Source organism: Hypanus sabinus, chromosome 7, assembly GCF_030144855.1.
Source record: "Hypanus sabinus isolate sHypSab1 chromosome 7, sHypSab1.hap1, whole genome shotgun sequence".
Classification (NCBI taxonomy): Eukaryota; Metazoa; Chordata; class Chondrichthyes; order Myliobatiformes; family Dasyatidae; genus Hypanus; species Hypanus sabinus.
This window is the reverse complement of record NC_082712.1, coordinates 174,480,031-174,505,502: the sequence shown is the minus strand read 5'-3', so window position 1 is coordinate 174,505,502 and position 25,472 is coordinate 174,480,031. Positions and strand designations below refer to the sequence as shown.

Here is a 25,472-nt window from a genome sequence, read left to right as displayed (position 1 = left end):
AACGGTGGAGATTAACACTGCGATGGGGCCACTCTTCTTTCACCCAAGTGAAATCTCAGTGAAATGATTAATTAAAAGCCGAATTCGCTGCATGATACAATCAGGCTGTACTGGTGAAAACAACTGAACTGCAACCAATCGTACTGACTGCAGGAATACAACTGTAAAACCCAGAACAATTACACTCTTCAGACCATCAGAGAGAACAACCATTGGTCCACACCGGCATCGAAGAACGGTGGCTTAACAAGTCTTACATGACAAGACACCTTCTGTACAAAGTATCTCTGTGATACAGTAGTGTAGAGGTTATCGCAATACTTTACAGTGCCAGTGACCCCGGTTCATTGTATGTTCTGCCACTGACCATGTGGATTTCCTCCAGGTGCTCTGGTTTCCTCCCACATTCCAAAGATGTGCAAGTTAGGGTCAGTAAAATGTGGGCATGTTATGCTGGCACCAGAAGCATGGCGACACTCTCAAGCTGCCCCCAGACCATCCTCAGACTGTGATGGCCGTTGATACAAATGGTGTATCTCACTATATGTTTCACTGTACATGTGACAAACAATCTGATCTTTCAGTGTTAATGTTGCAGCTCTTTCAGCCCAATATATGTCAAGTAACTAATGTTTACCATGTGAGGTAAATCCACCTCGAGTGTCGGGGAACAGCTGAAAGCCATTCACCTCCTCCAGCCTGTCCTTGTCAGTCAAATGCTGATTCATTACATCATCCCCCATTTCCAATATTAATAGTCACTCATTGGTACAAACTTCTCCCCCTCGCCTTTGAGATCCTTCATTACCCTTAATCACTGGCACAGGACACCATCAATGCATCACTTTATGTCTAAGCCAACGTTTGATGAGGAGGGTTTAATCTTCGTATGATGATGAGAGGAGACAGGATTTACAGTGACGAGCGTTGAATCGATCGTTGGAAACAGTTGTCCATTAGCTGCAGGGCCCCCTCCTGCCACATTACAAAGGAACGAGATCCATCATCACACAAGCCACCGTCTCAGGTAGACCCTTAGCGTAGCCCCGTAGTGTAACATTACCGCAGCAAGCGCCAATGACCCAGGTTCAACTCTTGCTGCTGTCTGTAAGTAATTTGTTTGTCCTCCCCACAATCTTGTGGGTTTCCTCTGGGCACTTCAGTTTCCTCTCACATTCCCAAGAAGTACAAGTTAGGGTTAATGAGTTGTGGGACCAGAACTGCCCCCAGCACATCCTCGTTTCACTGTATGCTTCGATTCTTTGATGTATAAAGTTAATCTCTCATCTCCATCTCAAACTTGACTGAGGCCTCAGACAGACGCGTGACTTCCGTTACCAGAGAGGATCGTCTCGCTAGGCCGTAGCCTCAGATGGACGCGTGACTTCCGTTACCAGAGAGGATCGTCTCGCTAGGCCGTGGCCTCAGACAGACGCGTGACTTCCGTTACCAGAGAGGATCGTCTCGCTAGGCCATGGCCTCAGACAGACTCGTGACTTCCATTACCAGAAAGGATCGTCTCGCTAGGCCGTGGCCTCAGACAGACGCGTGACTTCCGTTACCAGAGAGGATCGTCTCGCTAGGCCGTGGCCTCAGACAGACGCGTGACTTCCGTTACCAGAGAGGATCGTCTCGCTAGGCCGTGGCCTCAGACAGACGCGTGACTTCCGTTACCAGAGAGGATCGTCTCGCTAGGCCATGGCATCGGGGCACAGCTTGCTGTCACCCGCAATCAGAGTTTCTGGAAAGTTGGTTTAGCTGGAGAGCAGACTGGCTGGGAACATCAGATAACCAAGACTTGGAGTCTGCAGAAACCTGATCTCCCCGCCCCCTGACGGGCGTGTTCAGAGGTCAGGCGGAGTGATGGCCTTCACCTGGTCAGGCGTCTTGACATTTCAAAGTTTTGCACCTCTTTACAGCAAAGACCACCTCCTGGGCATTCACTGTTAATACGGGTTCTAGTAACACAGTGGGCTCAGGGTAAACTTCATACCAAATGACAGCATCATGGGAGAGTCCAGGAGCAGAGGGCACAGCCTCAGAACGCACGGACGTCCCCTTAAAATAAAACAGATATCAGGAGGAACTTCTTTAGCCTGTGGGTGTTAAATCTGTGGAATTCATTGCCAGGTCATTGGGTATATTTAGAGCGGAGGTTGATTGGTCCTTGATTAGTAAGGTTATCAAAGGTTACTGGGGAGAAGGCAGGAGAATGGGGTTGAGAGGGATAATAAATCAGCCATGATAAAATGGCAGAGCAGACTCGATGGGCCAAATGGCCTGTTTCTGCTCCAGTGTCTTATGGTTTTCCAGATGAAACACAACGTCAGTTGGAGGAGGTTCTCCCGATGAACCAGAGCAACCAATACCCGATCAATTGTCTACTCTCTCCGTTAAAACAATGGCCCAAATCCAGAGCAGAGTTATTTTAGCCAAGGCGAGCCAGTCGGAGGTCTGTGGGCTGCTCCCAGTGGCTGCAGGAGGAAGAGAGTCTAGCGGTTCTCTTGGTGGGACATTACCCCGGAGAGCATCATTACACCTGGAATTCAAACATGCACGTCTGCTTTTTGGCCAGTTTGGCCACCTCCTCTCTAATGGCCTTCACCAAGGCGGTAGTGGAGATGTTGTTGTAGGGAGCCTCGGGTGGGTCCGTGTCAGCCAGGCTCTGCTGCGAGACGGCGGTGGAGGGGCCGTGCCGAGGCAGGTGGGCGGGCTGCGTCTGGCTGTACTGTCGAGGCGGGGAGCAATGTGGATACCGAGCGTGAGGGAAGGCTTCCACGTAACCCGGCAGGGTCACCTGAAGAGTGAATTCAGAATCAGAATCAGGTTTATCAGCGCACAACACACCCGTGGCAGCAGCAGTATAGTGCAAAAATATAAAAATTACCATAACATGCAAAATAAATAAACAGCGTTTCGTGGGTCAACGGACTAATCTAATGGCAGTGTCGTGACCCCTGCAGCTTCTGCAGCAAGCCGTTGAGCGTTGGGCTGCAAAGTTTGTCAAGCACCCGTATTTACTAATTGCTGTCTTAACTCGGGTTGTTAAGCTCTTGTGTTTCCTGTATAATCTTGTCAAGTTAATTGTGACTGGCACGGGTTTTCACCCAATGTGGTTATTTAAAGAGGACTCCCAATTAGCACTTATTGCAGTATGTGTGCCGACACATTTACTTTCAGAATGATTCATCTTACAAGCCACCGAAGTTTAATTGGAGTTCTGATGAATAAACTTGTTGCTGTCTCAACATAGGAGTCTGTTGTTCCTCTACATCTGGGTTCAGTTATCTGTCCGTGCACACCGTGACAGATCAACTCAGAATCAGATTTGTTATCACTGACGTACCTCGTGAAAGTTGTTTTGTGGCTGCAGTACAGAGCAAGATATAAAAACTACCACAGTTTACATATAGCTGGATACGTTCATAGATAGACAGATAGAGAGAAAGATAGACCGATAGATAGGTAGACAGATAATAAATAGGTAGATAGTTAGACAGACAGACAGACAGACAAACAGACGGGCAGACAGACAGAGAGACAGACAGACAGAAAGATAGACAGACAGCCAGCCAGACAGACAGATAGATAGATAGAAAGACAGACAGGCAGATAGACAGACAGAAAGATAAACAGACAGACAGATAGATAATGTGAAAGAGGAATAATGAGTTACTGTTTATGAGTTCATGGACCATTCAGAAATCTGATGGCAGAATCCGAATTAGAAACAGATTTATTATCGATGTATGTCATGAAGTTTATTGTTTTGTGTGCAATTGTATATAAAAATTACTATTAGTTACAAAAATAAATGAGATGTAATGATCTCTTTGGGCCTGTGCAGAGTGCTGGAGAGCATTTCGCACTGAGGTCTTTAGAGTACCTGAAGTGATTAATTGTTGTTCAACGGGAATTGGTAATTGTCTTAGATTTCCTTGTGTTTTTCTCGAGCAACTTACTTTTTCTAATATGGTCTCCTGTTGCTTTCTATTTAAGCTTATTAAGTTTACTTTGATAGGCTTGGGGATTCTGTGTTATTTGTATTGTTTAAGTGGATGCCTGATTAGTGATAATCATGGGGTCCTAGCTTTGAGAATGTTACTTCTCATGGTGCTGCTCGGCCAAGCTATCGATGTTCTGTTGGAATTTTTATGAATAAAGTCTCGTCACCCTCTTCGTTAGAGCCTGTCTTGACTCCTCACTTGGGCTCTAATAGTGCCAGTGCCCCTCGTGACTTAAATAGTGCCAAAGTCAAATTATTCTGCATTCTGCTATTGTCTTATCGTGTTCAATGGTACTTCAATGCACTGTGTAGTGATCTGATCTTTATGAATAGTATGCAAACAAGATTTTCACTGTATCTCAGTACACGTGACACTAATACACCAATTTCAATACCATATTTCAGGCTATCCCAATGAATTGGAACTGACAGAATCAAAGTGTAACTGTCCAGAACTAACAAGGGGAAAAAATAACGACAGGTTTTGAATGCAGAGCTGTGAGAACTCTGGAGACTAAATTATTGGGACAAGGAGAGAAAGGAACGGTGTTGTAAGTGGGAGATGTTGTTTAGATCAGTACCTGGTATGAAAGGAACAACAGCATTCAGGAAATCTTGACCTTTATTTATTTACTGGGACACAGTGCGGATAGACCCTTCCAGCCACTGGAGCTGCGTCACCCAGAAATCCCCTGATTTAATCGTAGCCTAATCATGAGACAATTAATACATCTTTGGACTGTGGAAGGAAACTAAAGCACCCACAAGAAACCAACCATGGGAAGACTGTCCAAACTTCTTATAGGCAGTGGCAGGAATTGAACCCGGGTTGTCTGTGCTATAAAACTTTGAGCTAACCACTATGCTACCATGTCACCCCCCCCCCCCCCGTGATTAATTTGTAGGTATAACTTAGTTGGATGTTTGCATTGATAAAGTTGATAAGATAAGGTTGCAAGTAGTTTGAATTAATGATGCACTTGGACTATTGTGAACAGCTTCGGGCACCTTATCTAAGAAAGGATGTGCTGACATTGAAGGTGGTCCAGAGGTGGTTCACAAGAATGAGCTCGAGAATTAAAGAGTTAATGTAGGAAGATTGTTTGATGGCTCTGGGCCTGCTCTCACTGGAGTTTAGAAGAATGAGGAGGAATTTCATTAAAACCTATCAAATATTGAAAGGCCTCAATAGGGTGGATGTGAAGAGAATGGGAGAGTCCAGGAACAGAATACAAGGAAAAGTCCTTTAGAAGACAAATGAGGAGGAATTTCCTTAGCCAAAGGGTGATGAATCTGTGTGATTCAGTCCCACAAAGGGCTGTCAAGGCTGTCATTAAGCATATTTAAAGCTGAGGTTCTTGATTAGTAAGGGCACAAACATTGTGCGGGGAAACAGGAGAAGGGGGTTGAGAGGGAAAGTAAATCAGCCATGATGGCATGGTGGCGCAGGTTCAATGGGCCAAATGGCCAATATCTTGTAGCCTAGTGTGTAGTCACTTTCTGAACATCAGTCAGTTGACCAAGGTAAGGGTCAAAAACGCCCATTTTCCTGCGATGGCCTACGTCCCTTGAAATCTTTCTGATCCCTATACCCATCAAAATTTCTCTTAAACATTATCATTATTATTATTGCAATCAGTTTATCACTGTCACATGCACTGAGATGCATTTAGAAGCTTTCTTTTGCATGCCATCCACACAGATCATTCCATCACATGTGCCGAGAGGCCCCTCTCCGGATCACAAGAAATAAAAAGTGGGTATTAATCAAAGAGATTCTGCAGTTGCTGGATATTCAGAGCAACACAAACACACACAGAGAATGCTGGAAGAACTCAGAATGTCAGGCAGCATCTATAGAAAAGAATAAACAGTCAACGCTTTGGCCCAAATCCTATCGAACGGTCTGAGCCTGAATCATTGACTGTTTATTCATTTCCACAGATGCTGCCTGACCTGCTGAGTTCCTCCAGTGTTCTGTGTGTGTTGCTCTGGGAATTAACTATCATTTGGTAAAGATCTACTTATACATACATTCTCTGCCCAGGGGCTTGGCCCTTCTCCATCACCGATGTATGGGGCCCAGCCGTGGTTGCGATAAGATGCAGGGGCTGGGATGTAGTAATTCGGGTACCCAGACCTGTTCGCTGGGATGGCGTAAACTGCCGGAACTGAGCTACCTGCAGGGAAAAAAAAACAGAATAGAACCTTCAACACCTCAGGCATTCTGACTGAAAGACTGCAGAGAGAATATACACGCATTATTCATTAGGTCCAAAAATTATGTTCATGGTCTTCTGCTGTTGTAGCCCATCCACTTCAAGGTTTGATGTGTTGTGCATTCAGAGATGCTCCTCTGCACACCACTGTTGTAACGTGTGGTTATTTGAGTTACTGTCACCTTCCTGTCAGCTTGAACAAGTCTGGCCATGCTCCTCTGACCTTTCTCATTGACAAGGAATTTTCACCCACAGAACTGCCTCTCACTGGATTTTGCTTTTGTTTTTCACACCATTTTCTGTAAACTCTAGTGACTGTTGAAAAAGGACCCAGCGTTTTCCTGGTGTATATGAAATGCTTCTCTGGGTTCCAGCAGGACATAGTTATCAACTTTAACCGCCGTGTCAGTGACAAACTCTGCCATCTTCATCAGATCCCTGGGCATGTCCAGTCTAGTGGTAATCAGACCCCCATCATTCATCCCTCCTGATTGGCTAGTCCTCGTCCAATCGGGGTTTGCACTGTCCCACTTTGTTTACAATCAAATTCCAATTCTTATTTGGAGCAAGACCTTCGTCTTTCTTAAAATTCTTTTTTGCTGGTTTTATTTCAATAGCTTCCTTCTCCAGCCCACTGGCACGGCACAGTCATTTTGTAGAAATACAACTAGAGGAAAAGCACTTTAACAAAGATGAAGGTCTCGCTCTAAGTAAGAAATTCGATTGTAAACAAGGTGGGACAGCAGAAACTTGATTGGATGAGGACTAACCAATCAGGAGGAACAGATGACGGGGGTATATATACCACCATACTATAGATGCCTAGGCATCATCCCTGGTGAAGGTGGCAGAGTTTGTCATCGAAACATTGCTTAAAACCGAAACTTGTACCCAACTGGATATCCAAGAGGAGTTCATTCAACTAGAGACTGGCGTGCGTAGAAATCCCAGATCAGCGCTCTGTCTGGTACCTACATTCATTCCATCGTCAAAGTCACTTTGAGTCATTCCGATGTTTGGACTGAACAACAGCTGAACCTCTTGACCACATTTGAATGCTTTTATGCATTGAGTTGCTGCCATATTATAGACCATTAGACACAAGAACAGAATTAGGCCATTCAGCCCATCGAGTCTGTTCTACCATTCCATTATGACTGATTCACTATCCCCCTCAGCCCCATTCTCCTGCTTTCTCCGCGTAACATTAGATACCCCGACTAATCAAGAAGCTATCAACCTGTTTTAAATACACTCAATGACTTGGCCTCCACACCCGTCTGTGGCAATGTTTGTGCCCTCTGATCCCAGACTCCCAAATTATAGGAAACAGTCTCTCCACACCCACTCTATCTAGGCATTTCAATATCCGATAGCTTTCAATGAGATCCTAAACCCCATACTAAACCGCAGTGAGTACAGTCCCATAGCCATTAAATGCTACTCATACCCTTGTGAACCTTCTCTGCACCCTCTCCAACGTCAGTACATCTTTATTTAGATAAGGGGGCCCATACTCCAGGTGTGGACTGACCAGTACCTTATCAAGCCTCAGGAATATATCCTTGTATTCTGGTCCTCTCGAAATTGATGTTAACATTGCATTTGCCTTCCTCACCACCGACTCAACCTGCAAATTAACCTTTAGGGAATACTACACACAGTCTCCCAAGTCCCTTTGCAGCTCTGATTTTGGAATTTTCTCCCCCTCTATGCCTTCATTCCTACTACCAAAGTGCATGACCTTGCACTTGCCTTCAATGCATTCCGTCTGCTACCTCTTCGACCATTTTCTCAGCCCTTCTGCACACCCCCTGCTTCCTCAACACCAGGCACAGGGGTGTCTGTACACAAGGTGACTGACAGGAGATGATAAAGTATGGTGTTTGGGGGAGTGGAGGGTGGGTTAGTGGGTGGAGGTGTTGTTTAGCCTTACTGCTTGGGGAAGTAACCGTTTTTTAAAAAAAATTTAAATTAATTTTTACGCGTTTCTACAAAACAACTACAAACAAAAAACCCAATTACAAAATGAAGATTAGTTCAGTGCAAAATAAGCGTATCAAATATATAATTCTTAACAATAAGGAAACATCACCCAAAATAAAATCATATAAAGTTAGTGTCCTCCCCACCCTCCCACTACAAAACTCCAGGCCAACCATTACAATATGTAAAAAAATATTATTCAGAGCATTCGACCCCACAGAGCTGTAAATATGTATTTAAAAATTATAATGCCTACTAGTAATGTCTAATTGTAACCATTTTTGAGTCTGGTGGTCCTGGTGTAGCCTCCTCCCTGATGGGAGTGAGACAAACAGTCTATGAACAGGGTGGGTGGGATCCTTCATGATGTTACTGGCCCTTTTCCTGCCCCTTTTTTTTTATAGATGACAAGCAACAACGGACCCAGCACCAATCCCTGCTGCACGCCATTCGCCTGAGCTAGGGGAGGACGGGCAGAATCTGGTACACACAGACTGAAGGGGCTGGTGGAGGTGGGGACTCTCACAGGAACTGGACAAGTAACTGCGTCGACAAGGCATAGGAGGCCAAACCCACAGATCTGATGTGGGTAAATGGGACGACTGTAGATGGGAGAAAGGGGTGGCAGGGGCACGATGGGCAGAAGGGCCTGCTGCTACACTGTACGACACTCCGAATCAGGGTTAGTTTGTACCTTCTCGGTTCTGCCGGGGTTGGCAACGAAGTCCTGACAAGCTCAGCAATTAAGTTTTCTCCAACCAGCCCCTGACGTTTATTCCCGGGACGACAAAGGCTAACACCAGAGCACAGCTGTCTAAGGTGTGCAGAGGGGGGTATCAGAGGTAGGGTTTATTTTAACACACTGCGGTGGGTGGTGGGAGAGGCTGACATGTTATGCACCTGTAAAAAAACTCTTAGATAGACACATAAATGCAAGAAAAATGGAGGGCTTTGGGCTGGGTGGAGAGGAACAGTTACATTAATGGTTTGTTCGTTATGTGCTATGTCATATGACGCAGATGATTGTGGTCTCTCCGTAACCCTGACTGGTCTTAGCAAATTCCTCAACAGAAATGTTTTGCCATTGTCTTCTTCTGGGCAGTGTCTTTACCAAATAGGTGAGCCCAGATATCCTCAGAACTCTTCAAAGATTATCTGCCTGGCGTCAGTGGTCACATAACCAGGACTTGCGATTTGCACCAGTTGCTCATATGACCACCCCCCACCTGCCCCCATAGATCAGGGGCTAAGCAGGTGCTACACCTTGCCCAAGGGTGACCCGCAGGCTAGCAGAGGGAAGAAGTGCCTTACACCTCCTTTTGTAGAGACATATCTCCACCTGCCACCCGAAATTATAGTCTATATAGGTTAGCACTACATTGTGGGCCGAAGGGCCTGTACTGCGCTGTACTGTTCTATGTTCTAGGAGCATCAAGTGACATGGTGACAGAACGGGGTAATGGAATCAGTGCAGATCAGTTCTGAATTTGACGGATGTGAGTTTCCAGAACTGGTGGGCGGAGAGCCAGAGATTACTTATTTATTTTATTTAGAGATACAGCCCTTCCAGCCCAAGGAGCCACACCACTCAGCAACCCACCGATTTAACACTGGCCTCATCATAGGACAATTTACAATGAGCAACTGGCCTAATTGGTACATCTTTGAACGGTGGACACACAAGTTCACGGGAAGGATGTACAAACTTCTTACAGGGGACGTTGGAACTGAACTCCAAACTCCAACGCCCCGAGCTGCAGCAGCATCACCTGAACCACTATGCTACTGTGATGCCTTCTCCCCTTTGTCTAGTTCAAAGTAAATTTATTATCAAAGTACGTATTGGTCACCATATATACTGTATGTTTGCTGATGACACCACTGTCATAAGCTGATTCAAAGTCAGTGACAAATCAGCATTAAAGAGGGGGATTGAAAATCTGACTGAATGGTGACACGATAACAATCTCTCACCCAATGTCAGCAAGCTCAAGGAGCTGATTATGGACTACAGGGGGAAGAAACTGGAGGTCCATGGGCCAGTCTTCATTAGACGATCAAAGGTGGAGAGGGTCAGCAATTTTAAACTCCTCGGTGTTATCATATCAGAGAATCATCCTGGGACCAGCTGTCATCACAAAGAACAGCCCACCAGTTAGACAAAACAGCTCTCAAATCACTCACTCAAAATTCCACAACCTTCTGAAACACTTATGTTCTCTAGACCTGAGCTATAACAACCCAGTTAATGTAACGATTAGTGTCTGAATGCCCTACGGGTAAGCGGAGTAGAGAAAACTGTTGCTTTAAGCAGGCTGAAACATCACTGAAGAACAGCCAGCACCTCATACTAAGCACCTGCTACCTCGCAGCTGAATCACAAACACAGGCTGACATCAACCTGGCAGTGCCCAGTGTGTATACCAGATGGCAGCAGTGCGCCGTGTGCATACCGGGGGCAGCAGTGCCCACTGTACACACCAGAGGGCAGCAGTGCCCAGTGTACACACCAGGGGGCAGCAGTGCCCACTGTACACACCAGAAGGCAGCAGTGCCCAGTGTACACACCAGGGGGCAGCAGTGTGCAGTGTACACACCAGAGGGCAGCAGTGTGCAGTGTACAAGAGGGCAGCAGTGCCCACTGTACACACCAGGGGGCAGCAGTGCGCAGTGTACATATCGGGGGCAGCAGTGCCCACTGTACACACCAGAGGGCAGCAGTGCACAGTGTACAAGAGGGCAACAGTGCCCAGTGTGCATACCAGGGGGCAGCAGTGCCCACTGTACACACCAGAGGACAGCAGTGCACAGTGTACAAGAGGGCAGCAGTGCCATCGAACACAGCAAAAGGCAGCAGTGCTCAGTGTGAACATAGTAATAATATATAGGCATCCATTAGTCTTGAGGGACCATGGATTTCCACCTTGGAAAGTTTCCAGGGCGCAGATCCTGGGCAGGGATTGTATGGGAGACCAGCAGTTGACCATGCTGCAAGTCTCCCCTCTCCACACCTCCAATGTTGTCGAAGGGAAGGGCAGCTTGGCACCTGTGTCATCACAGAGCAATGTGTGGTTAAGTGCTTTGCTCAAGGATACAATACGCTGCCTTAGCTGAAGCTCAAACCAGCTTCAGATCACTAGACCGAGGACAGCAGTCTCCAGTGCATATACACCAGAGAGCAGCAGTGCTCACTGTACAAAGCAAAAGGCTTTGCAGTGTGCAGAGTGACCAGCAGAGGGTAGCATTGCCCAGTGTGACCATCAGAGGGGAGCACTACCCCGTTTACACACAAGAGGGCAGCAGTTACCACATTCTGAGCAGAAACCAAGGCTCTCAGATACACACAGCCTCATCCTCCACCTACACACACTCCCAACTGCAAACTCTCTCTCACACACACACACACACTCATACACACTCCCAACTGCAAACTCTCTCTCACACACACACACACACACTCATACACACTCCCAAATGCAAACTCTCTCTCTCACACACACACACACACTCATACACACTCCCAACTGCAAACTCTCTCTCTCACACACACACACTCATACAGACACACACTCATACACACTCCCAAATGCAAACTCTTTCTCACACACACACACACACTCATACACACTCCCAAATGCAAACTCTCTCTCACACACACACACACACACACACACACACACTCATACACACTCCCAACTGCAAACTCTCTCTCTCACACACACACACACTCCTACAGACACACACTCATACACACTCCCAAATGCAAACTCTCTCTCACACACACACACACACTCATACAGACACACACTCATACACACTCCCAAATGCAAACTCTCTCTCTCACACACACACACACACACACACACACACACATACAGACACACACTCATACACACTCCCAACTGCAAACTCTCTCTCACACACACACACTCATACAGACACACACTCATACACACTCCCAAATGCAAACTCTCTCTCTCACACACACACACACACACACTCATACACACTCCCAACTGCAAACTCTCTCTCACACACACACATTCATACAGACACACACTCCCAACTGCAAACTCTCTCACACACACACTCATACAGACACACACACACTCCCAACAACAAACTCTCTCTCACACACACACACTCCCAACTGCAAACTCTCTCTCTCTCTCTCACACACACACACACACTCCCAACTGCAAACTCTCTCTCTCTTTCACACACACACACACACACACACACACACTCATACACACTCCCAACTGCAAACTCTCTCTCTCACACACACACACACACACACACACACTCATACACACTCCCAACTGCAAACTCTCTCTCTCTCACACACACACACTCATACAGACAGACACACACACACACACACACACACATACACACACAGATTAGAGAGGTCACAGCAGACGTTGACATAAACAAAGCAACAGGGCTACTCTAGAAGGGCTGTAGTGTATTTAATATTTCAGTAATATTTGAATATTATCATAAATATACTGTTTGATTAAGCATTTTTTGTTTGTTAGCATAATTCATACAGTAGAAGTACGTGAATGGTGTACGTCGCTATGCGCTACGTCATATGTGAGTGCCTCACTGAAATTAAATGAAGACAAGTTATTCCGGCTCCCATTTTTTTATTCGATTAATTGCTGGAGTTACAAAACATAACACTGGCAACAAGGAAGTCTTAAAACGATCCTGAGATAACTACCTACCTGTTGAAGTGCAGCACATCTTGTTTTTTAAGAAAGAGGAAAAATATTTAAGAAAAACTTGGACGGGTACATGGATGAGAGGTGTATGAAGGGATATGGCCCAGGTGCAGGGCAGTGCGACTAGGCAGAAAAATGGTTCAGCACAGCCAAGAAGGGCCAAACAGCCTGTTCCTGTGCTGTAATGTTCTATGGTTCTATGGAAGGAGAGATGATTGAGTTAAACTGCCATGTTTCTTCGCAAAGTAAGAGAGACAGTAGAGTGAGTAGAAAAAAAACTAGAAACAGAGGAAATTCATGGGTTCATAAACAGTGAATATTATAATACGTTTTTAAAAAAAAAGCAGAAATGGTTGGCTACTTTGGAACAATAGGTGCATAAACAGGTCCTAACTAAAGCACAGCCCAGCTCAGACCTTAAAAAGCAGCTGAAATCTCTTTGTCAACGTAAACCAGAGACAGCACATGGGCAGTGTCAATGGTCTCACAAGTCAAGAAAGATGGTTCTGTCAGGATTTGTGGTGACTTAAAGTCACCATCAACCCGGTACTGAAAGTAGATCAATACCCTCTGCCCAGGATAGAGGATATCTTTGCAAACCTTTTTGGAGGGAGGCACTACAGCAAAGTGGGCTTGGTGAGGCCTACCTGCAGATGGAGGTGGAACAAGAGTCCAAAGTGTTTCTCACTATAAAGACTCACAAAGGGCTTTATTGCTATAATAGGGTTATTGTCGGAGTAGCATCTGCACCTGCACTCAGGCAGAAAGCTACGGACCAGGAGCTGCAAGGCTGGCCTGACCCTCAGGGTTACCTGGGCAACATCATTGTTACTGGTGAGGAGGATAAGGAACGTCTCCCAAATCTCAAGAGAGTGTCAAAGGCATTAGAAGGCCATGGGCTCAGAGCACAACGCAACAAGTGTGAATTCTTTAAACCAAGCAACACTTACTGTGGTCACACCATTGATACACAAGAATTACACAAGTGCAGTGGGAAAATTCGAGAAGTGGTGGATGCCCCAAAGCCAGAGGACACATCACAGTTCCAATCCTCTTCAGGATTTGTCAATTACGATAATAGGTTCATACTAAATCAGGCTACTGTGCTGACCCCTTGAACTGATTTCTACAGATCGGGAAGAAATGGCAACAGACAGCGTGAGGCAGCTTTCCGAAAGGTAAAGGAAATGGTGATGTCAGACACCGTACTCACAGACTGTGATTCACAACATCCCGTGAAGCCTGCCTGTGACACTTTGCCTTCTGGTATAAATGCAGTCACATCACATGTTAGACTTAAGACATAGGAGCAGAATTAGGCCATCTGGCCCATCAAGTCTGTTCTGCCATTCAATCATGGCTGATCCCTTTTTCCCCTCCTCAGCCCCACTCCCCGTAACCTTTGATGCCATGTACGATCAAGAACCCATCAATCCCTGCCTTAAGTACGTCCAATGACCTGGCCTCCTTAGCTGCCTATGGTAATAACTTCCACAAATTCAAAACCCTCTGGTCAAAGAAATTTCTCCACACCTCTGTTTTAAATGGATGTCCCTCTATCCTGAGGCCATGCCCTCTAGACTCCCTTACCATGAGAAACATCTTTTTCGCATCTACTCTATCTAGGTCATTCAACATTTGATGAGATCCCCCCTCATCCTTCTGAATTCCAGCAAGTACAGACCAGAGCCATCAAACGTTCCTCGTATGATAACCCTTTCATTCCCAGAATCATCCTTGTGAACCGCCTCTGAACCCTCTCCAATGCCAGCACATCTTTTCTAAGATGAGGAGCCCAAAACTGTTCACAATACTCAAGGTGAGGCCTCACCAGTGCCTCATACAGCCTCAGCATCACATCCCTGCTCTTGTATTCTAGACCACTGGAAATGAATGCTAACATGGCATTTGTCTTTTTCACCATCGACTCAACCTGCAAGTTAACCTTTAGGATGTTCTGCACGAGGACTCCCAAGTCCCTTTGTATCTCAGAATTTTTGGATTTTCTCCCCATTTAGAAAGTGTTCTGCACATTTATTTCTACTACCAACGTGCATGTTATGAGTGATGGAGACACCTGCATCACATTCCCTTACTGCTACAGAGAAAAATTGCACATAGATCGACAGAGAGACCTTGAGACTGGTTTGGGGGGTAAAGCGTTCCAGCCAGTGCCTGTATGGGAGAGAGTTTACCCTCGTTACTGATCACCAACCACTAGTGTCCATTTTCAATCCACGGAACGATGTTCCACTGACAGCAGGAGCACCAATGCAGAGATGGACTCTGTTTCACGGAGGATGCAGTTACAAGATTGAATTCAAGGGGAGGACTAATCATGGAAATGCTGACGGATTGCCCCATTTACCCTTGGAAAGGGAAATACCCAAAAATCTTACAAAAGGGGATGCTCCTCTTGATGTTTTCTCTCGGATGCAAATTGAAAGTCTTCCTATTACGGCAGAGGTGATGCAAAGGGAAACCAGTAAAGACCCCGCAACGCCTCCAATCTATGTGGCAACCCAAAACGGCTGGAATGTGCAGCAGGAATTCCAGTTCCCCCACTTTTGCCAGCGCCAGGATGCACTTGCCCTTGATGGGGGGGGGGGGGGGGTGTCGTATGTGGGAATTGAGAGTTGTATCCAAGCCAAGACCTAAAGTGTTGGAGGAGCTGCATGACAGTCATCCAGATGTGATCAAAATGAAGGTGTTGAGCGGGAGCTTTGTCACACACACACACGGTGTAAGATGACTAGAGAACAATATGTTACATATTGGAAGTTGCACTGCATTCTATATTGAGTCGGAGTTTGTAGCTAAGCAGGGAGGAGTGATGTGTATTTAATATTTCACTAATATTTGAGCAATATTGTAAATATATTGTTTGATGAAGCACTCTGTTTAATATAACCATATAACAATTACAGCATGGAAACAGGCCATCTCAGCCCTTCTAGTCCGTGCCGAATGCTTACTCTCACCTAGTCCCACCGACCTGCACTCAGCTCATAACCCTCCATTCCTTTCCTGTCCATATGCCTATCCAATTTTTTTTTTAAATGACAATATCGAACCTGCCTCTACCACTTCTACTGGAAGCTTGTTCCACTCTCTGAGTAAAGAAGTTCCCCCTCGTGTTACCCCTAAACTTTTTCCCCCTAACTCCCAACTCGTGTCCTCTTACAGAATCCATTCCGGGTTAAGAAGGAGGGGAACGTCATTCTGCCACCGCATCACGTGTGAACACTTCACTCAAGCTAAAGGAAGTAGAGATGTTATCTGGGCTTCCCGCATTTTTCCTTCAATTAATTTCTGAAGTTACAAAACAGGGGGCCACTTCGGAACATTGGAAAATCACTCCCTCCATCTCCCTCTGTCAATTGACCTACTCACCACATGCAATCCCTCTGCATAATAATCAATCAATCTCCTTCCTTCTATGTTTATCATCCGACTCCTCCAGCAGTTTAATCAATTCAATACCCATCTGTCGATATCTCTGAATATATCAGTCTACTTAAGCACCTCCCTATCTATCAATCTATCGATTGGTGAGTGGTAATTAGTTTGTCCTTGTCCAATGAACCCAGATGCAGTGAAGAACTTTTGTCTGTGTACGTCCAATCGGACCATTCTATACACACACACCCTGGTAGTAAATTGATGGTGTGTGGGTGCTGTTGGCAAGGTAAAGCAGTTCTCAGCAATACACAGATAAAAATACTCACGCATGCATGTAATCCAGCTTGTCTTCCACCGAGCAAGCACTAGATGGCAGCACCGACAGGGGTGGCGTGGGAAGGGGACAAGCCCCAAGACGGCACAGACACCACACCACATGGCCTCCGGCCTCTACCCTCTCGGGCTGCTGCACTGGGAAAACCTGAGGCACGAGGCCACACAGCTCCAACTCGCCAATAATTCAGCGACAGGACTTGCAGTATTTTACATCACCGGTGTTTAACAGGGAATTGTGATCACAAGAAAAACCCCCAAAACAATCACCCAGTGTTAGACTGCACACTGGCTCCAACGCCCCTCTGTAGCAGGCAACAACATTGTCTGGCCCAAGTCCAGACCCCAAAGTTCCTCCACCAGCGAGCTACTCACTCGTTGACCCACTGAACTTGAAGTTCTTGATGTCCAGCATTGCCTTGCAAATGTAAAGGAGGCATTCAAAAAAGACGAAAATACTTTTGCTTGGCCCCAGAGAAACTGCTGCATCCAAACATGAAACCATCTTACTGGAATATCTATCCATCTATCTACCTATCGTTTGTCTGTCAGCCTTTTCACCTTCTTCTATATTTCCATGCATCTATCTACTCCAGTGTTGGTTCATAAGACCGTGAGACATTGGAGCAGAATTAGGCCATTCAGCCCATCGAGTCTGCTCGCTGTTTCATCATAGCTGATCTGTTTCCCACAACCCCATTCTCCTGCCTTCTCCCTGTAACCTTCTGTGCCCTGACTAATCGAGAACCTTTAAACCTCATGCTTAAATGTACCAAATGACGTGGTCTCCACAGCTGCCTGTGGCAACAAATTCCACAGACTCACCTCTCTCTGGCCTGAGAAATTCCTCCTCATCTCCATTCTAAATGAACATCCCTCTATTCTGAGGCTGTGTAATCTGGTCCTGGACTCCCCCACCATAGGAAACATTCTCTCCATATCCACTCTACCAAGGCCTTTCACTATTCGATAGGTTTCAATGAGGTCACCACTCATTCTTCTGAATTCCAGTGAATACAGGCCCAGAGCCGTCAAACGCTCTTCATACATCCCGGAATCAATCTCGTGAGCCCCTGAACCCTCTCCAATATCGGCATGTGTTTCTCAGATAAGGGGCCCAAAACTGCTGACAATAGTCAAAGTGATGCCTCACCAATTCCTTATAAAACCTTAACATCACACCCTTGCTTTTATATTCTAGACCTCTCAAAATTAATGCCAACATTGCATTTGCCTTCCTCACCATCAACTCAACCTGCGAATTAACCTTTAGGGAATCCAGGAAGAGGAATCTCGAGTCCCCTTGCAACTTAGATTTTTGAATTTTCTCCGCATGGAGAAAATAGTCTAAGCTTTTATTCCTTCTGCCTCAAAACTACCTGCCCTTCCCACTATCGTCTGCAAACTCGGCCACAAAGCCATCAATTCCATCATCCAAATCATTGACATATAATTTGAGAAGAAGCAGTCCCAACAGCAACCCCTGCGGAACATCACCAGTCACTGCACCCAACTGGAAGAGGGTCCCTTTATCCCACTCTTTGCCTCCCAGTGCTCTACCCATGCTAGTATCTTTCCTGTCATAGCACGGGCTCTAATCTTATTAAGCAGTCTCATGTGAGGCACCTTGTCAAAGGCCTTCTGAAAATCCAAGTAAACAACATCCACTGATTCTCCTCTGTCTATCCTACTTGTTATTTCCTCAAAGAATTCCAAAAGATTTGTCAGGCAAGATTTTCCTTTGAGGAAACCCTGCTGACTACGGCCTATTTTATCAGTTGCCTCCAAGTCCCCTGAAAATTCATCCGTAACAATCAACTCCAACATGTTCCCAACCATTGACATCAGACTAACTGGCCTTTCGTTTTCTTTCTTCTGCCTCCTAACCCTCCATAAAACATGGAGTAGTATTTGCAATTTTCCAGTCCTTTGAAGCCATTCTAGAATCTACTGTTTCTTGAAAGATCTTTACTAATGCCTCCACAATCTCTTCAGCCACCTCTTTCTGTACCTGAGATGTAGTCTGTCTGGTCCAGGTGAGTTATCTTCCTTCAGTTTCCCAAGCACCTTCTCCCTAGTAATAGCGACTGCACTTACCTCTGTCCCCGACTCAGGAGTCCTTGTGCAGGATTCCCTAAAGGTTAGTTAGCCGGTTGAATCTTTGGCGAAGAAGGCAAAGGTGAAGCTAGCATTCATTTCAAGAGGCCTACAACACCAAAGCGAGGATGGAATGTTAGCACTGGTGAGGCCTCACTTGGAGTATTGTGTGTGGGTTTGAGCCTCTTATATAAGAAAGGATGCGCTGACACTGGAGAGGGTTCAAAGGAGGTTCATGAAGGTGACTCCAGGATTGAACTGCTTCTCATATGAAGACCAGCTGATGGTCCTGGGCCTGTGTACACTAGAATTCAGAAAAATGAGCGGTGGTCTAATTGAAATCTAAGTGAAAGGCTCTGATAGAGTGGATGTGAAGAGGATGTTTCCTATGGTGGGAGAGTGTAAGATCAAAGGACACAGCCTCAGAATATAGAGCCATCCTTTTAGAACTGAGATGAGGAGGAATCTCTTTAGCCACAGAACGGTGAATCTATAGAATTCATTGCCACAGGTGGATATGGAGGCTAAGTCCTTAAGTATATTTAAGGCAGAGGTGATAGATTTTTGATAGATCAGGGCATGAAAGGATATGGAGAGAAGGCAGGAGATTGGGGCTGAGAGGAAAATTGGATCAGCCCTGATGAAATGGTCAAGCAGACTTGATGGGCCAAATGGCCTAATTCTGCTCCTATATCTTATGGTCTTATGGTCTTTTGTACTACAACTCATCCCACTTACAGCAACTTTGCCCTATCATCTGCCTGTCCTTTCTGACAGTCTGACTACACTCTGCCTCTGCTTGTAAACCAACAGCCCTATCCTCAAACCTGTCACTCTGGTTCCCATCCTCCTGACAAATTATTTTAAACCCTCCCTTGCAGCTGTGGCAAACCTGCCCACAAGCACATTGGTCTCCCTGGGATGCAGCTGTGACCCATTCCTTTTGTAAGGTCATACCCTACCCAGAGGAGATGCCAGTGATCTAGAAATACGGAAGTCTTCCTGCTACGCCAGTTCCTCAGCCACACATTCATCTGCCAAAACATCCTGTTCTTAACCTCACTGGTGTGTGGCACAGGCAGCAATCCAGAGATTACTACCCTGGCGGCCCTGCTTTAAAGCTTTCTACCTCGCTCCCTAAATTCATTCTTCGGGACCTCCTCACTTCTCCTCCCTATGTCATTGGTGCCAATATGTACCGAGACTTCTGGCTGCTCACTCTCCCCCTTTGGAATGTCGTGGACCCGATCCAAGATATCCCTGACCCTGGCACCTGGGAGGCAACTTACCATCTGGGTGTCTCTATTGTGTCCACAGAATCTCATGTCTACTCCTCTAACTCCTATCACTACTGCCGTCCTCTTCTCCCCCCTTCCCTTCTGAGCCACAGTGCCAGAGACCCAGTCACTGCGGCTCTACCCCAATAGGTCGTATCCCTGAACAGTATCTAAAATGTTATACTTATTATTGAGGGGAATGTCCACAGGGGTACGCTGTACTGACTGAATGTTGCCTTTCCTTCTCCTGACAGTCACCTATATACCTGCCTCCTGTAGCTTAGGGGTGACTACCTCCCTGTAGCTCCTATCCATCAACTCCTCAGTTCCCCATAATAGCCAAATTCAGCCCAATTCACGTCCATCCTCCGGGAAAGCCACATCTGCTCCAGGTGCACCGAGATGCAACTCCAATCGCTTACCACGGTCTCTGAGGAGCTGCAGCTCGGTGTACCTGGTGCAGATTTGGTTTTCCGGGAGGCTGGAGGTCCCCCAGAATTCCCACATCTCACATGAAGAACACAACACAACCCCTGGAGCCATCCTCACTACTCTAATGATGTACTAACAGATGAAGAATGAAGAACAAAGAAGAATTAAGAAGAAGAAACCTACCAGATATGTAACTCGCCCAAGCCTGATGAGCTAAAGCCCCCCACTCTAACACTGGTCCACTCACACTAAGGCCACTCCATTTTCCCCTGTCTTATTTCTATTTGCTCTTGTTAATAAATGGTGACTGCACCACTGAAAAAAGCTGGAATCCTGCGAAAGCTCCTGTTTTTAAATCTCTCACTCCCCGACCTGTGTGAGGCCAGTTTGACTGTAACAGTGCCCCAGAGAAAAGCTAAGGGACTGACGATGTTATTCCCCCTAAAGAGTGTCTCTCCACCAACATAGGGCTACTGGTGTGACACCCCCACCTAATGCACAGTGACTCACCCTGCTCCTGAATCACGGCTGCTCCAAATGCAACACGGCAGTCACGGGTCAGGCACTGAGGCCTCAGGAGATATGAAATATTCTATGATAGGATGGTCAAAGTCAAAGTAAATTTATTACCAAAGTACATACGTCAACATATACTACTACCCTGATTCACTTTCTTTGAGACATTTACAGGAAAGTAAAGACATTTAATAGAATTAATGAAAAACTATACATAAACAAAGACTGACAAACAATCAATGTGCAAAAAAAGACAGATTGTGCAAACAAAATTTCAAAGATTAAAGTTCAAAGTAAATTTATTATCGATGTACATATATATCACCATATACAACAAGATTCATTTGCTTGTGAGCATGCACAGTCAATCCAAAAACCACAATAGAATCAATGAAACACTCAACAGGACAGACAAAGAACCAACATGCAAGAGACAACAGACTGTGCAAGTACAAAAGAAAAAATAATAATAGGGAAAAAACAAGCAATAAATATCGAGAACATGAGATGCAGAGTCCTTGAATGTGAGTCCATTGGTTGTGGGAACAGTTCAGTGATGGGGCAAAGTGAAGTTGAGTGTAGTTATCCCTTCTGGTTCAAGAGCCTGATGGATGAGGGGTAATGACTGGTCTTGAACCTGGTGGTGAGGGCTCTGAAGCTCCTGTACCTTCTTCCCGACTCCTTACAGAATTGAACTCCAAACTCCGGAACACCCTGAGCATACATACAACCAACCGAAGAAACATTCTTCCGGGCCATGGAGCACACGCAATACAGATATCACACACAGCAGTATTACCACAAACAAGTTAATAAAATATAATTTAAAATGCAGGCTATGTGCAGCGCAGATAAAGAGCGAACATCTCACTGTCCTAGTGAAGGGACCTCGGTATTCATTAGCTTCACAGCCTGAGGGAAGAAGCTGTTACTCAGTCTGGCCATCCTAGTCCTGATGGTAGTGGGTCTAAAACTTTGTGGGGTGGGTGGTAGGGATCCTCGATAACGCTCTGGACCCTTCGTCTGCAACGCTCCCAGTAAATATCACCAAAAGGGCGGAGGGGGATACTGGTGATCCCCTCATATGACCTTCTATCAGCTCTCCCCTCACTCCAGAAAAAAAACACCGAAACCACATTTTATCTGTCGTAATGCAGTTTTCAGAGCCCCAGGGCTGAAGCGGGCACTACATAAATGCAAATCTCTCCATGAGAAAGGCTCCGGGATTAAGGAGGCATGACCTGTGGCTGGTCTGCAAGTCCTCACCTGAGTAATGACTCGTTGCCTGATCTGCGGGGGCAGCAGACTTGGAAATTGGCGCGTAGGGAGCTTCATGTTGTGACCTCTCAGAGCCGTGGCCCTCGGCGACTCGGGTGTTGTTGCTGCTTTCCGAAGTGGAACTGCGCAGGAGACGGGGAGGGGAGAGCAGAGATTGAAAGAAAAACGGTCAGTATCAGAGTATACATCATAACCACGTAGCAGGAAACAGACTTAACAAGTCTTGGTCTGAAATGTCCGATTCTTTATTACTTTCTATAGATGCTGCCTGATCTATTGAGTCCCTCCAGCATTTTGTGTGTGTTAACTATGGATTTCCAGCACCTCTTGTGTTTATGTGGGGAATAGTGAATTGTTGCTTCTGTGGCACAGCAAAGAGGGATGGGGAGATGAGCAGGTAGCAGAGAGATAAGAAGGTCAGCTACAGGATCGATACCAGTCTGTAAAAGTCTATAATGGGATCATAGAACATTGAACAGTACAGCACAGTACAGGCCCTTCAGCCCACAATGTAGGGCCTAACCTTTGACCTACTGTAAGATCAATCTAACCCTTTTCGCTGCCCTTCATTTTTCAATCATCCATGTGCCTACCAAAGAGTCTCTTAAATGTCCCTAATGGACATGTCTCTGACAAGGTATACCACGCATTCACCTTTCTCTGCGAAAAAGACTTACCTCTGACAACCTCCCTATACCTTCCACCAATTACCTTAAAGTTTTGCCTCCTTGTGATCGCCATTTCTCCCTGGGAAAAAGTCTCTGACTGTCAACTCGAGCAATCAATGCCTCTTATCATTTTGTACACCTCTCCCAAGTCACCTCTCATCCTCCTTCCCTCCAGAGAAAAGCCCCAGCTCACTCAACCTATCTCATAAGACATGGTCTCAGGGAAAATCTCCTCTGCACCTTCTCTAAAGTTCCCACATCCTTCCTATAATGAGGCAACGAGACCTGAAGTGTGATCTAACCAGAGTTTTACAGAGTGGCAACCCTACCTCAGCTCTTGAACTCAATCCCCCAACTAATGAAGGCCATGAATCACCCTATCAACTTGTGATGCAACTTTGAGGGATCTGTGGTTGTGGACCCCAAGGTCCCTCTGTTCCTTCGCACTGTAAAAATCCTGCCATTAACCCTGTGAACCTCATAACTCTTCAAGTTTGAACTTTCAAAGTGAGTCACTTCATAACTGACTAGCCCACTCCACAAGCTGTAGGCTAAAGTAAGCGATAGTGAACTCATGCTCTGCTACGAACCTAGCAACAGCTTCATAAAACTCCAAGAGGAAAGCTTGCTGTTGTACACACGAGGTGAAAGCAGAAATGCACACATTAGGGTGTTCTCCCCGTGAATGCCTGTGTTTCCTCCCGCAGTCCAAAATCATACTGCTTAGTAGGTTAATCACCCTGTGAGTAGGGTAGGGTTAAATCAGCGGGGTGCTGGGTGGTGTGGCTCATTGGGCTGGAAGGGCCTGTTCCACGCTGTATCTCTAAATAAATGAATGAATATCTCACTCTACAGTGCCTCGTAAAAGTATTCAGCTCCCAAACCTTTGTTCACGTAAGTGATTTTGATCAATTCAACTGAGGGTTTTTATTTGTGAATCACATGCTCCTTTTTTTACACAGCAGCGCCCCAAGAAAGAGTGAAAATTGTTAAGCATGAAAAAGTAAGAATTCAAAAACTGAAATGTTAGCAGGTTTTTGCCCAGTAATTAGTTGAACCATTTCTCACAGCTCTCTCAAGCAGTAGTCAGGCCAGGCATTCTGGTGGCCCAGCCAGTGGCTCGAGAGAGGCAATGGTTCTGGGTAAGTTTCCTATTTTTCTACTGCGTCAGGGGTACTTAGTGCAGTTTAACTGGCCCTCTCACTGCAACATTTGAAGCCCTGACTAATCAAGAAGCAAGTGACCATTAACTGGGGTGGTAAAGAAGGTGTATGGCACACTTGCCCACATCAGTTGGGGTACTGAGCTCCTGTAGCTGTGACAGTTCATTCTCCATTCCGTTATTGTTTTATCTTGTTCTACATTAGCATACTGTGCAATGATTTGATCTGTATGAACAGTATGCAGTTCAAGCTTATCACTATGTCCTGGCGTATGTGACAACAATAAACCAACACCAATACCAATATAAAAGTTGGCAGGTCATATTGCAGGTGTATAAAACTTTGGCCAGTGCCCACTTGGGAGTATTCTATGCAGTTCTGGTCACCTGATTACAAGGTGGATGTGGAGAGAGTGCTGCCAGGATTAGGGAGTATTAGTTATAAGAAGAAGTTTAACAAACTTGGGTAATCTTTGGAGTGTCAAAGGCTGAGGGAAGACTTAATAGTCAATCATTTTAATTCCTAATCCCGTTCCTGTTCCGACATGTCAGTCCATGGCCTCCTCTTGGGCCATGATGAGCCCACCCTCAGGGTGGAGGAGCAACACATTATATTCCATCTGGGTAGCCTCCAACCTGTTGGCATCAAATTCAATCCCACCTTCTGGTAAAAAAAAATTCCCTCTCCCTTCTATCTTCTATTTCCCACTCTGGGCTCTTACCTTCTCTCATCACCTCCCCTGGTGATTTCCTCCTTCACTTTCTCCCACAGTCCACTCTCCTTTCCTATCAGATTCCTTCTTCTCCAGCCCTTGACCTTTTCCACCCACCTTGTTTAGTTAGGGCTAACTAAGAGCTAACCTCTAGTTAGCCTCCACTCCCTCCCCCCATTTTTTATTTTGGCGTCTTCCCCCTTCCTTTCCAGTCCTGATGAAGGGTCTCGGCCCAGAACATCAACTGTTTATTAATTTCCATTGATGTTGCCTGACCTGCTGAGTTCCTCTAGCATTTTGTCTGTGTTGCTCTGGATTTCCAGCACCTGCAGATTCGCCTGTGTTTAGGACTCAGTAGAAGTTTATAACATTGTGCAAGACATAGATAGAGTAGAGAGTCAGAGATTTTCCCATGGTAGAAGTAGTTGAGGACAAGCATTGAAGATGAGAGAGGAAAGTTTAAAGAAGATATATGGGACGTATCCCCAAGCCTCAAGATTCGGGGGAGTAAATTTAGGACAGGAATGAGGAGGAACTGTTTTTCCTAAAGAGTGGCAAATCTGTGGAATTCTCTGCCCAATGAAAAAGTGGAGGCTGCTTCAGTAAGTATATTTAAGGTTGGATAGATTTTTGCATAGTAGGGGAATTAAGGG

The 25,472-nt window shown here is 45.7% G+C and overlaps 1 protein-coding gene across 1 annotated transcript in view; it reads right to left on the bottom strand.

Moving 5' to 3' along the window:
* Window positions 1-2,148: 2,148 nt before the first annotated feature.
* Window positions 2,149-25,472, bottom strand: part of kiaa1549la (KIAA1549-like a) — a 250,266-nt gene continuing 226,942 nt past the window's right edge. The window contains exons 20-22 of the mRNA XM_059976387.1: window positions 22,265-22,398; window positions 6,041-6,186; window positions 2,149-2,797 (exon numbers count right to left, since the gene is read on the bottom strand). Coding sequence (XP_059832370.1) covers window positions 2,534-2,797; window positions 6,041-6,186; window positions 22,265-22,398 — 544 coding nt within the window. The 3' untranslated portion in view covers window positions 2,149-2,533. The remainder of the gene's footprint in view (window positions 2,798-6,040; window positions 6,187-22,264; window positions 22,399-25,472) is intronic.